Below are 13,176 nucleotides of genomic sequence, written 5' to 3'. Positions count from 1 at the left end.
CAGTAGGAACCGGAGGGGCATGCTGGAGCTGGGCCAGGTCTGGCGAAGCGCTGGGTGCCAGATGGGAGGGGAGTGAGGGCTCCTGTAAGAGGACCCAATTTTCAGAGGGCTGATGAACCACATCCCTTTAAGGTCTCCAATCACGCCCCCACTGTCATCCGATGCCTTGGCCCCAGTCACTAATATTCTATCCTGCTTTAACACTGGCTTGGACAGTCATTAAGGGTAAAATCCTGCAAGCAGCTGTCCATGGGCAGACCCGAGTCCCTGCAGAGCCCCACTCAAGTCAGTACGGCTCAGTATAGACACAGGTCCAATGCAGAATCTGGCCCCAAGAGAGTTTAGGCTCCCTAGCTGAGCCAAACGAGTGCAGCCCCTCCCCTGCCCAAGGGAGGTACATACAGAAGATGGCTACCATCAATGTCATCAGGGTACTGGCCAAACATGGCCAGGTAAGGCTCGTAGATAACCGATCGGAAGATCCATTCCCAGCGGTACTCATTCTTCCTCAGGATGCCCTGCCTGGCCACACCAAAAGCCACCATCCACACACCGAAGAGGAACAAGAAGAAGAAGACATCAATCATCTAGAAAAGGAGGGTATAAAAAACAGATCAGTGCATCCTCCACATTCCTGCAGCAAGTCACACTGCAGGAGGCCAGGAGTTTGTTCCCCGTGAATTAAATAGCAGGTTGGGAATGGATGTGAAAATCCGGTCACTCAGCAATACAGTATAGCCACATTTTCAGGCGGCCTCCATCCAGTCTCAGACGTTATGCTCGAGCTTAAGTGGTTATAAGATCAGGGCCTGATCCAAAGCCTATTGAGATCAATGGGAAAATCCCAATGACTTTCACGGGGTTCAGATCAGACCCCAAAATCTACACACGCAAGTTCTGTATACAGGTCCAAAATGAATAACTGACCTGATTCACAGACAAAGGTAGGTCTGACGTATGCAATATTTAAAATAAGCAAAACTGGTAACCACTTCTGACATTTTGGTCCTGGGCACCTTGAAAAAGATATGGTCATTTTCTAGATGCCCACAGGTGATGGATTGCTGAATTCTTTCCCCTTGCTGTTCCTGCAGAGACTATCAACAGTGTGTATTCCAGGAAGCAACTTTCCATTTGATTCACCCACAAATGACAGGCATTCTCTTGTCTCCTCTATCCTCTCCCACCTCCTCAAAATATTACCTCTTTCCTCCAAATAGTGGGAATCTGCCATTTGAGAGACTGACAGAGAAAAAGAAAAAAAATCACACTAAAGAATAGCCCCTACATTGAGGAAGCAGGAACAGCATCCTCCTATCCCCTGCCGCCCCAGCCCTTCCACGCTGTAGGCCAAGAGGCCGGCCTTTGTCTGCTGTCTGCCCGAGTTAAGAAGCCAGATCTTTGTTTGCTCTGCCCCATGTGAGGGTCACAGCATGCTAGACTTGTACTTGTTGTCAGCCCCAGCCAGAGGCCTGTGGGCTAAAGCCTGTGCCCTGCTCTGCCCCGCCCAAAGAACCAGAGCCTAGATTGAGTGTTTGCTGGCTGCCTTAGCCAGGGGGTTTAGGCTAAAGCCTGCTCCCTGCTCTATCCCGCCCAAAGGGAGAGAGAGTCAGACTGTGAATTACTGCCCCCTCCAGCCTGGGGGCTGCAGGCTACAGACTGCTCACCGCTTCGCCCCGCCCATGGGGGCAGTAGCACCAGATTGTTCCTACTGGTTTGCCTCTGCTAGGAGGCTACAGAACTATAGACTTTGTATGGCTCGGGTCCACCAGCAAAGCCCGAGTCTGGGGGTTGTTGCCTGATACAGCAAGGTGGAGCGGCCTCCCTCCCCTCTTGAGAGTGAGAGACCACTACAAATCCCTTATTTAGTAAGAGCCCAGTTCTGTGATCCTTTGTCACCAATAGCAACTGGGGGGCCAGGATGACCTGACCACCACAGAAGTGGCAGAAAAATGGGAAGCCAGCAATGTAGCAATTGTTTAAAAACCTCAGTGTTCATTTCACCTGCATGTACATTCAATTGCTCTCAGTGCCATTTCTTCATAAGTTCCCCAGGTTCAGTGCACCCCAGGTATGATCAAAGCCGCTTTTCCTTTCCTGGAGTCCAGAATCTCTATGGGGTAGACAGGCCCAGCCTGTGTGCACAATCCAGTACCTTTTTCGGCTCACCGTCCGTACTCTGACTGAGACCTCTCTCCAGAGGCCCCTTCTCTGGAGCTGTTCCTTCAGCGGCATGCCTCTCCTCCTGCCACCACTGAAGTGAGCCAAGCCACGCTCCAGTGTCTCCCACTCCCAGCTGGCTTTGCCAGTGATTAGTAGTCAGGGCTCCCCTTCCCCACTCTAAAAGGGAGTGAAGTCAGCAAGACCACTCTCTAGTCCAATTCCTGAAGTAGGCGAACTCCCAACAGCTGCTAAGTCTAGCTTCTCAGAGGAATTGAGATTTTCCTTCCTCAGCCATACCCTTACTTGTGTTGAGTAAGGAATCTTCATATGAGTAATGAGTTGGGCTGCAAAATCCAGTTCTGAAGCATTTAATATGCCCTGAGGCTGAAAGGTGCTGTGAAACCAAGCTTGTTGTCTTTCCAATGTTAACTGTTCATTCAGAGTGAACCCCCCCACCCCACACAGAAAGCCAATACACAGCCCTGTCCTAGTTATGTCCCTCTTCAATCTCAATTAAACCCTATTCTGAGGATGTACGAGGGGCTTGGGCCTTGTGCTGGCCCTCTGTACAGGGCGGAATTTCACTCTCTAAGAAGAAAAGCTTGTCACATCGTTTATTTAGAATGTTATGAACAATTGCCCATGTCTTACCATCCTCTGAAGCATAATAATTTTTGGTCCTAGATTCCTGCTAACTGTGAAAATGTGGATCAGCCTTAGAGTAAAAATGATGTAGTCCAGGCAAAAAATGACTCGCCCAGAGTACCAGGAGCTTTCATTGGAGGAGCGGAGCCTGGGGAAGAAAAATAAGTGTAGTGAAACACTGGCTAAAGTTATGACAAATATATGTTGAAACAGCCTAGTCCCATAAAGTAGAACCTGATTAATCCATGTGTACTTATTTGCTCACTTTATAGTTTTTGCAAAAGTTGGTGGTCTCTTCTATCCTCTTAGCAAAAATGTAACAGCAGATGCTGTACAGGTCTCATTCCTTTCATTTCTTCCCCCAAAACTATACCACAAACTTTTTACTAGTGTATGACAACAGAGTAGCATCAATAACTGGAACTACAATTGACAAAACAAGTGAACAAGGTATATTGCAGGATGTATGTATCCATGCCTGTTTATTTACTTGCCCAGTCATAGAATCCAGTCTGTACACAGGAGTGAAGTTCTATTGTATAGTGTATGTAAATTACAGCTGTCCTCTTAAACCACACTAAAAGGCTAAATTCATTCTATTAAGTGAGATTAGGTGTCAGACAATCCAGAGGAAAAATCACTTCCCGCACAACCCTTTCATGACCAAGGACATCTGAATTCTGCTAGAGAACAGGAGTCTCCATTCCCATTCTATCCTCTTGGCCCCTTTTTTTGAGGCTGTCAAAAGGTACAATTAAGTTGTAATTATGAATCTTTTAACTGACAGGGATATCTGTCCATTAGAAACCAAACTAACAGCACTAAGGGCCCAGTCCAAAGCCCATTGAAGTCAATGGCAATCTTTTCTACTGACTTCAGTGGAAGCTGGCTCAGGCCTCAAGTTGCTTCACACGCCGTATGTCACTATCAGCTGATAAACAGCTTTCAGCCACTAATAAGCAGGGGCAAAATCTCAGTGGCAAATCCAGAAAGCTTCATGCCCCATTACCAATCAGCAGAGTCATCCAGTTCATCTCAAATGTTAATTGGGTATCCGGATCTTTAAACAAGGTAAAAACTGATGAAGCAGCAGTACAGGATGGAACTAGACAAGGCTGCTAAGGCCAGGTCTTGATTTTGCAAAACTAAATCTAAACCAGAGATGGTTCAAACTGAAGGGTGCCTTACTCTGAGCCACCTACCTTTGTGGAGGGGAGTGTGGGAGGTTTGAGCTTTTGCAAAAACTCAAGGAAGTTGGTTCAGAGCCAAGTTCCATTTTACTCCAACTAATGGTTTGAGGATAGAGAATCAGATGGAAAATTCTGGTTCTGTCCCCACAAGAAGCCACAGATCCTAATCAAACAGGCCTCCTTAAAGACAGTAGCACATAAGCATCAGTCGTGCATCCAACCAAAGAGCAGAGATCCTCAGGATCACCCATCAGTGCTACTGCAATCAGGAGAACAGAGGTATTTCCACTGAGCATACTTCAGGCCTCATTGGTCGCAATTCTGACCTCAGCTACACCAGCATCAATCCAGAGTCACTGCACGGACTTCAGTAGAGTGACGCCAGATTCATTCACACTGTGGTAGCGGAAAAGACAGCAGGCCTCATGAAGGTTCTTAAAGAGAAAGACTGGCATCCAAAGGAAGGCTGGGGAGCTCATCCTTAGAAACATAATGCCAGGTGTGTGGCGGGGGAGGGAGCTGAAGCTGGGGACCTCTGCCCACTTGGCTTTTGATGGATGCACATCAGAGAAGTCTGAAGTAGCAAGGCAACCCTCTCTTACCAGGAGCTACAATAGATACTTGGTGAATCAGGAATAGACACTAGGGCCAGACAAATGGCTTGAGTCAACATCTAAACCCCTCAACTAGCTCTGTGTGATTCTGCTAAACCATACCCTGTATTCCCTATAACTCTGGATCATACTGTGCTGCTGGCCTAGAAGGGTGCTGAAATCCAGGAAAACATCCTCTGAGTCCAGAGAATCCTCTGACTGTAGCAGCACCCAAACCAAACTTCTCTCAAATAAAATTGTTAGTCTCTAAGGTGCTACAAGTATAGAATCATGGAATCACAGAATATCAGGGTTGGAAGGGACCTCGGGAGGTCATCTAGTCCAACCCCCTGCTCAAAGCAGGACCGATCCCCAATTAAATCATCCCAGCCAGGGCTTTGTCAAGCTTGACCTTAAACACTTCTAAGGAAGGAGATTCCACCACCTCCCTAGGTAACGCATTCCAGTGTTTCACCACCCTCCTAGTAAAAAAGTTTTTCCTAATATCCAACCTAAATCTCTCCCATTGCAACTTGAGACCATTACTCCTTGTTCTGTCATTTGCTACCACTGAGAACAGTCTAGAGCCATCCTCTTTGGAACCTCCCTTCAGGTAGTTGAAAGCAGCTATCAAATTCCCCCTCATTCTTCTCTTCCGTAGACTAAACATCCTCAGTTCCCTCAGCCTCTCCTCATAAGTCATGTGTTCCAGTCTCCTAATCATTTTTGTTGTCCTCCGCTGGACTCTTTCCAATTTTTCCACATCCTTCTTGTAGTGTGGGGCCCAAAACTGGACACAGTACTCCAGATGAGGCCTCACCAGTGTCGAAAAGAGGGGGACGATTATGTCCCTCGATCTGCTGGCAATGCCCCTACTTATACATCCCCAAATGCCACTGGCCTTCTTGGCAACAAGGGCACACTGTTGACTCATATCCAGCTTCTCATCCACTGTAACCCCTAGGTCCTTTTCTGCAGAACTGCTGCCTAGCCATTTGGTCCCTAGTCTGTAGCGGTGCATGGGATTCTTCCATCCTAAGTGCAGGACTCTGCACTTGTCCTTGTTGAACCTCATCAGATTTCTTTTGGCCCAATCCTCCAATTTGTCTAGGTCCCTCTGTATCCTATCCCTACCCTCCAGCGTATTTACCTCTCCTCCCAGTTTAGTGTCATCTGCAAACTTGCTGAGGGTGCAATCCAAAGTACTCCTTTTCTTTCTCTGGGTTAGTTAATCATTATCTGAGCAGGAGAAAAGTTCCTCAGCACAAGTTCTCCTCAGCCCACAAGATGTTCTGCAGAACCAGTCTTTGTGCCTTGGAACCAAAATCTACAACCTTCTTTGACTTTAGGGAACACAAAGAGTTTGCTACTAAGTTCAAGTGACTTTGTTCATCATCTTCTCACAGCCAGACACACACCGTAACAGTACCTGGCATGGTAACACGCCTTTAAACCGAACACTACTCACCTGAATATAATCCCTGTTATGAAGTAAAAGATTCCAAGCGTATCCATGATGTTCCACAGATCTGAGAAATATTTATTCCCATTCATGTACCACTGGAAAGGGAAAAGAGCAGAAAATCACCACAACAGCACACGTCAGCACTGATTACTCCCATCGTGGGCCTAATTCCACCACCATTACTCACCTTTGGTACCTTAGTCTGCAAGTGCCCTCATGGATTTCACTGAAGCCGCACATGCGGTAAGGCACTATTCACAGTAAGTGTGGTCAAACTCGGCCCTTTACAACCATAGAACTGGCTCTTATTTTTCCATCTCCTTGTTGAAGACATTTATTGGCTGCAGCATAGTTCAAATCACTGACATTTTAGGGAAAACATCATTCTCAATATTGGTGTGTTTCATCGGTCACCTCTATCAGGGAGACACAAGTCAGGGTTTTCTAGCCCTAAAGGTTCATTTGAAAATGCTTTTGCTATGGCAGTCTGAATGCTAGACTAATTTTCTTGAGCTGCAACTGATCACTCATGTGAGTAGCATCATTGGCTTCAGTTGGAATACACAGCTGAGTACAGCCCACCAGTGGAAATAAGGAGTACCCAATCTAGCCTTGAAAGCTAAGCCTGCAAAATGATGGATACACAGGAGGGGTACACAGGTAGGAGGTGTCATTGCCAGTGTATGAAGAAATACACATACTAGCTATGATCAAGCTAGTGCATAAATAGCAACATGGCCATTGCAGCATAGGTGATGGCTGAGGTTACCTAGTACAATCCCAGAGGACCTAGGTATGTAATCCAGCAGCTAGCCTGAGCCACCACCAATAGTGGCCACACTGCTATTGTTAGTGCACTTGCACAACCAGAGCTAGTGTGTATGTCTATCCAAATCGGGAATTACACCTCCCAGCCGCTGTGTAGACAAACCCTAAGGTAGGTTGAACAAATTTGTGGAGTGTTTCATCTGATGGCTGGGTTTGCTATGTCTCATCAGCAAGAACTGAACCTTGGATCTTTTAACCTAAAACCATGCCCCTCTACTGCTTAAACTATAGGATGACAGCCATTAACTGGAGTCAACACAAATCTCCTAGTGAGCCAGCCTCAAGAGAAGAACAGAGTCCCACAGTGTGTTAACATGCAGCCTACGCATTACCTCAGCTGAGACATTAATTGGGATACTTGTGGAACACAGGCAGCAGCTCTATCAGATGGGCCAAAAGAAAGTCCTGCTTTGGACAATTAAAAGTGGTCACCATTATGACTTTGGCCCTAACCTTTGCACTTCAGTTTCTCCCCCCTGTAAGATGGATGGAGTAGAACTTTCCTACCACAGAGGGAGCTGTGAAGTTTAACTAACAGTTGCACAGTGCTTCAAAGATAAGTGGCTCGTGGACCAGCAGTGGTCCATGGACCACAACTGGAGAGCCACTGAGGTAACACAGTATTCTTTGACTGTGTCCCCTCACGTCTTGTCCAGCAAAGACACAGCTCACTGCTGGAATCCCATGGAAAGTAACTGCTAACTCACTATTAAATATTTTTGGATCAAGTGTGTTTTTTTCCTAAAACTCTCCAAATGAACGATATTTACCTGTATGTATTTTCAACCAACGATGGCTCTGAAACGCAGTCTCAAATTTAACCCTCACCCCCCACCTCTGCATTTCATGGACGGGGTCAGATTCTAACCTCCAGACCAGAGCCTCCATTCAATGCTTTGGGGTCCACATTGGGCCTGAAATGGGGAAGGATTCTGAATCCTGGCCACATCTGACAGAAGTACCGTGTGATCAATCAATAAAGAGATTTCTGCATTTTGACCCATTCTCCTCAAAACAGCTCAACAGCACCCAGCACAACAAATCTTATCCCAAACCTTAGTTCTGATTCCTCTTTGAACTCTATCCTAAGGGTATCACAGATCCAAATATCACCTCCTTCAGTTAATTCTAGACTCCTTTTGTATCAATCAAAAAGGAAATGATATAAAAGTATCAGATCATTTCAAACAGCACACAGAGATCTGGTCCAAATGCATATTCAATCATAATAAAGAATTGTCATGTACTGAGAGTTAATCACAGATTTAACAATCCTTTAAACATGTTTTACAACCAGTCTGTTTAGGACCAAGAATCCTTCTTATGGTACAAGTACTTGGCTGTGTTTATGAAGTGGAATGGTGGCATCTAGTGGCTGGTTGAATTAATTTCAGGGTTGTTTTTTCCTCTAGGTATCCCATTCTGGAGTAATATCTTCCATGTATAGGCTCGTTTTTCCCTTTGTAATTAAGTATCATTAGTTCAAATAATTCTGAATCTTTGGAATAGGATCAATTACTGTCAGCCCAGTTGCATCTCAGCCACTGGAGAGCAGTGAATACCTATTCAATCCTCCCTGCATTTGAAAGAAAACCCGTGTACTGGACATTTTCACCTTTTACACCATGACATAGCGTAGCAGAGTGCCCGGTGTATATGACTTGTTACTGGTGCTACTCAAATCCATCTAAGGTCGCTGTCATTTTCCATAGTATGGGAAGAATGGTTAATAATGCACCTTGGTAACACAAATGTTCAGATTAGAAGCTGCACTGTTACTGTAGCCAGGTTGGTCCCAGGATACCAGAAAGGCAACGTGGGTGAGGGAATATCTTTTATTGGACCAGCTTCTGCTGGTGAGAGACAAGGTTTCAAGCTACACAAAGCTAAAGAGTAGCAACTCTATGTAGCTTGAAAGTTTGTCTCTCTCACCAACAGAAGCTGGTCCAATAAAAGATATTCCCTCACCCACCTTATCTCTCTACATTAGAACTTGTCAAATTCAAGATATTTCTATTTCTGCACATGTTCAGCTCATACCTCGCTTTGAACATTGGGTGTTGGGAAAGGCAGACGCTCAAGGGAGAGAGAATGCAAGTCAACCAGACTATCACAGTTATCCTCTCATTAGGGCTTTGTAAATGAAATTAAAAATCCCTTGCTTTTTATGAACCAAAGATGGCCAGAACTGACCTGGATTAAACATTTTATTGTAGCAATTGAAGATCTAGAAGCCAAGTCCAGGGCTAGACTCCCTTTGAGTCACTGGAGCGATACAAGTTTACACCAGCTAAGGATCCAACCCTAGAAATATACTCTCCTCTAGCACTGCTGCCTATTCATATCAGAATTAACTATGAATAGGGAGGAGCACATTGCTTCAAACCAACCAGAACCCTGGCTCAACCCTCAAAGCAAACCCAAATCCAATCACTGAGGTTCAGTGAAGTGTTAACTCTTTACATTATCATTCGCTTCTGCTGTTTCTGGATCCACACATGCCCTACCCTCCAGCGTATCTACCTCTCCTCCCAGCTTAGTGTTATCCAAGAATTTGCTGAGAGTGCAATCCATCCATCATCCAGATCATTAATGAAGATGCTGAACAAAACCAGCCCCAGGACCAACCCCTGGGGCACTCGGCTTGATACCAGCTGCCAATTAGACATCGAGCCATTTATCACTGTCCGTTGAGCCCGATGATATAGCCAGCTTTCTATCCACCTTATAGTCCATTCATCCAATCCATACTTTTTTAACTTGCTAGCAAGGATACTGTGGGAGACCGTACCAAAAGCTTTGCTAAAGTCAAGGTATATCACATCCGCCGCTTTCCCCATCTCCATAGAGCCAGTTATCTCATCATAGAAGGCAAGCAGGTTGGTCAGGCATGACTTGCCCTTGGTGAATCCATATTGACTGTTCCTGATCACCTTCCTCTCCTCCAAGTGTTTCAGAATGGATTCCTTGAGGACCAGCTCCATGATTTTTCTAGGGACTGAGGTGAGGCTGACCAGTCTGTAGTCCCCCAGATTCTCCTTCTTCTCTTTTTTAAAGATGGGCTCTATATTAGCCTTTTTCCAATTACTGGAACTTCTTCCAATCACCATGAGTTTTCACAGATAATGGCCAATGGCTCTGCAATCACATCAGCCAACGCCCTCAGCACCCTCGGATGTATTGCATACAGCCCCATGGATTTGTGTATGGTCCAGCTTTTCTAAATAGTCCTTAACCTGTTCTTTCACCACTGAGGGCTGCTCACCTCCTCCCCATACTGTGCTGCCCAGTGCAGCAGTCTGGGAGCTGACCTTGTCTGTGAAGACCGAGACAAAGCATTGAGTACGTCAGCCTTTTCCACATCCTCTGTCACTAGGTTGCCTCCCCAATTCAGTAAGGATCCCACACTTTCCCTGACCTTCTTCTTGTTGCTAACATACCTGTAGAAACCCTTCCTGTTACCCTTCACATCCCTTGCTAGCTGCAACTCCAATTGTGCTTTGGCCTTCCTGATTACACCCCTGCATGCTTGAGCAATATTTTTATACTTCTCCCTAGTCATCTGTCCAAGTTTCCACTTCTTGTAAGCTTCCTTTTTGTGTTTAAGCTCACCAAAGATTTCTCTGTTAAGCCAAGCTGTTCCCTGCCATATTTGCTATTCTTTCTGCACATCGGGATGGTTTGTTCCTGCATCCTCAATAAGGCTTCTTTAAAATACTGCTAACTCTCCTGGACTCCTTTCCCCCTCATATTAGCCTCTCAGGGGATCCTGCCCATCAGTTCCCTGAGGGAGTCACTCTCTATGCTCAACAGAACCAAGTTAGTTGCTATGAGAATTTCCACTTGGAATTTTATAGGTCACGTTTTCCTTGCCCATACATTTTGTTCAAACCACCACCACCTGTGCCCCCCAAATCTAGTCAGAACTTGGTCCCCCTTTGTTCTGTGCACATGCAATTTCAACCATTACATTGCATTAACACTTTGATAGTTTGTACTAAATACACAGCAGACATCTTCATCATTTCTGTAGACTGACATACAAACGTGGGACCAGAACCTGAAATCGTCTCTCACACAGTTGGCTGCAATAGGCATGTTGCCTGACAAAGGACTGCCAAATCAAAACCTCTCTCACTCAGTGACCTTTCAGAAGTTCAGCGCAGATTTCTGCTGTACATTTAAAAAATTGTAAGCACTGTACTTTTTACTATTAAACATCTATATAACCCTCCTTCCAGACCTTAGTGTTATACACTCACCAGTAAGGACAGAGCTGATCAAACAAAGCCCATTCAACTACTGAGCCCAGCAAGCAAACTGCCTCTGATCCCAACAGGTAACTCTATGTCAGACCACTGGGAACTGTGGTGCTTGGATGTGGACATTTAAAACACGGAGCATGACTGGTTATTCATCTGCAGACATCCAGCTCAATCCACCTTTCTAAGATGATTTGACCTTGAATTCAGAACAAAAACTGAGAGTAGCTTGGAGGGGTGGGAATTATCATTTCCTTCTGCTGATAGTGGTGAATATTGCTAATAGCGCCAAGAAGCTCTCCAGGTGCAGGAGTCACTGAAGTCAAATACAGTTCCACACATGTAGGTATTGAAGAAGTGGGCCATGAGAAAACAAAGATCAGTATTGAAAGATGAACTGGCACCCATACCGATCCCATCCAGCCACTCCTCAGAGGCGAATCAGGCTCTTAAGTTCTCCTTTTATTTAGCTATGTCAATCGAAAAAAAGCCCCCAGTTTGAGGCTAATTCTGCCCTTAGTCAGAACATTCATTTCTGATGAATGAGAGGATGGCTTTTAATTGGTTTAAAATGATCTATGTGTCTCAAAAGTGAAGATAGGCTGAAGCCAAAGAGTCTGGCTCTAGATCAGAACCTTCCCAAAGATGTGCAGTTTAGGTTTGGCCCATTAGGGTGGTAAGGGCTGGCTATTGGTTGGGGGCACACTCTAGTCAAAAGCTTACTCTGCAGAGCCAACAGAGTTCCCTTGAGTACACTGGTTCAACTCATTTCTCAGCTGCGTGCTTTTAAACAATCTGGATTGTCTTCAGTGGAGCCCAGGCAACACTAATCTCCCTTAGCATCTGAAGTGAAATTGGAGCGTCAGACATGCCCACTTTCCTCGAAAAGCCGGTAAGCATAGCAGCCAGTAGGAACATCACCTGCATTTTTCTTTGATATTTGCTTGCTATGCTCCTAGACAGTCCAAATTAAAGAGAAACCAAGTGTTGGGATTTCTCAAAGAACCTAAGGGAGTTGGACACTTCATTGACTGCCTGGGATTTTCAAACTTTTCTTCTGCAGCCAGGCCACACAATACAACAGTACACTGCCGGAGTCAGCCTGACTCTGGGTCTCGACATCCATCAACGCAAATAAATGAAATGCCTGGTAAGTGCCTATCCTACCAACCTTTACTCAAATGTAGAGACCTTGGGCATGTAATCCTCATCAAAATAATCAGGAGTGAGACTATTTGCTTCGTGCCTGCTCATATGAGTAAGAATATGCAGGGTTGGAGCCCTAGATCTGAAGCAGATCCGGCTGCCCCAACTGCTGGTGGGTGGTACTGTAAGAGGAGGGGAAGAAAGGTTTCCCTTATGGCCAGCTGCTTTTTCAGCTGGGTTTTATGATCATCCAAACCCTTCAGTATTCATTTTCTGAACTGAGAGCTGCTTAACACTCTTAACTCAGCTGCTGCAACTAAAAATGGCTGGAAGGCTATGTCGCGCTGCTCAAGTGGTGGCTGGGCCTACACGGGAGGTGTAAGGAGGGGTCCAGAGAGACCAGAAAACCTAATCAATCAGACAAGAATAATATCAAGGTAGCAGACCCTTATAATCTTTCCCCTTCATCCCCTAGATAGTACATCTGTCTTGCCAAAGGTGCCCTCCTATTTATTTGGTAATGGATATATTTTTTCCTGAAGAAAAAAAGATTAAATAGCAGGGTTATGGCCACTCTGGTCATGGCAGAGGCTCACCCTGCAGTGATCTTTACGCATGCAGACCTTGTGCTGGCACTTGTCCTCTGGCTGCATGCCTAACACAGTACTCAAGACTGCACTGAACAACTAATAAATCACACACAATCTTCTCAATGACAGATTGTAAATTTCCATGACCTCTTCGCCAGCCACACTCTAATCCCCCAGCATTCTGAAGGACTCCTATTACTAGAGGCATTCTCTCCTCAGAAGAAAGCCATTTCCCCACACACACAGATAGTCAAACAACTCTGCAAAAAAAATAAATTAGTGTGTTTCATCCAG

The 13,176-nt window shown here is 45.5% G+C and overlaps 1 protein-coding gene across 3 annotated transcripts in view; it reads right to left on the bottom strand.

The window, feature by feature from the left end:
- The window catches only part of TRPM8 (transient receptor potential cation channel subfamily M member 8), a 131,002-nt gene that overhangs the window by 25,061 nt on the left and 92,765 nt on the right, over nt 1-13,176 (bottom strand). For all 3 annotated transcript variants that reach the window (XM_048870005.2, XM_048870004.2, XM_048870006.2), the window contains exons 18-20: nt 6,060-6,151; nt 2,815-2,956; nt 416-587 (exon numbers count right to left, since the gene is read on the bottom strand). In XM_048870005.2, the coding sequence (XP_048725962.1) occupies nt 416-587; nt 2,815-2,956; nt 6,060-6,151 (406 nt within the window). The remainder of the gene's footprint in view (nt 1-415; nt 588-2,814; nt 2,957-6,059; nt 6,152-13,176) is intronic.

This window comes from Caretta caretta, chromosome 11, assembly GCF_965140235.1.
Source record: "Caretta caretta isolate rCarCar2 chromosome 11, rCarCar1.hap1, whole genome shotgun sequence".
NCBI classification, from domain to species: domain Eukaryota; kingdom Metazoa; phylum Chordata; order Testudines; family Cheloniidae; genus Caretta; species Caretta caretta.
The sequence above is the reverse complement of the archived record's forward strand: the minus strand, read 5'-3'. Positions and strand labels throughout refer to the sequence as shown.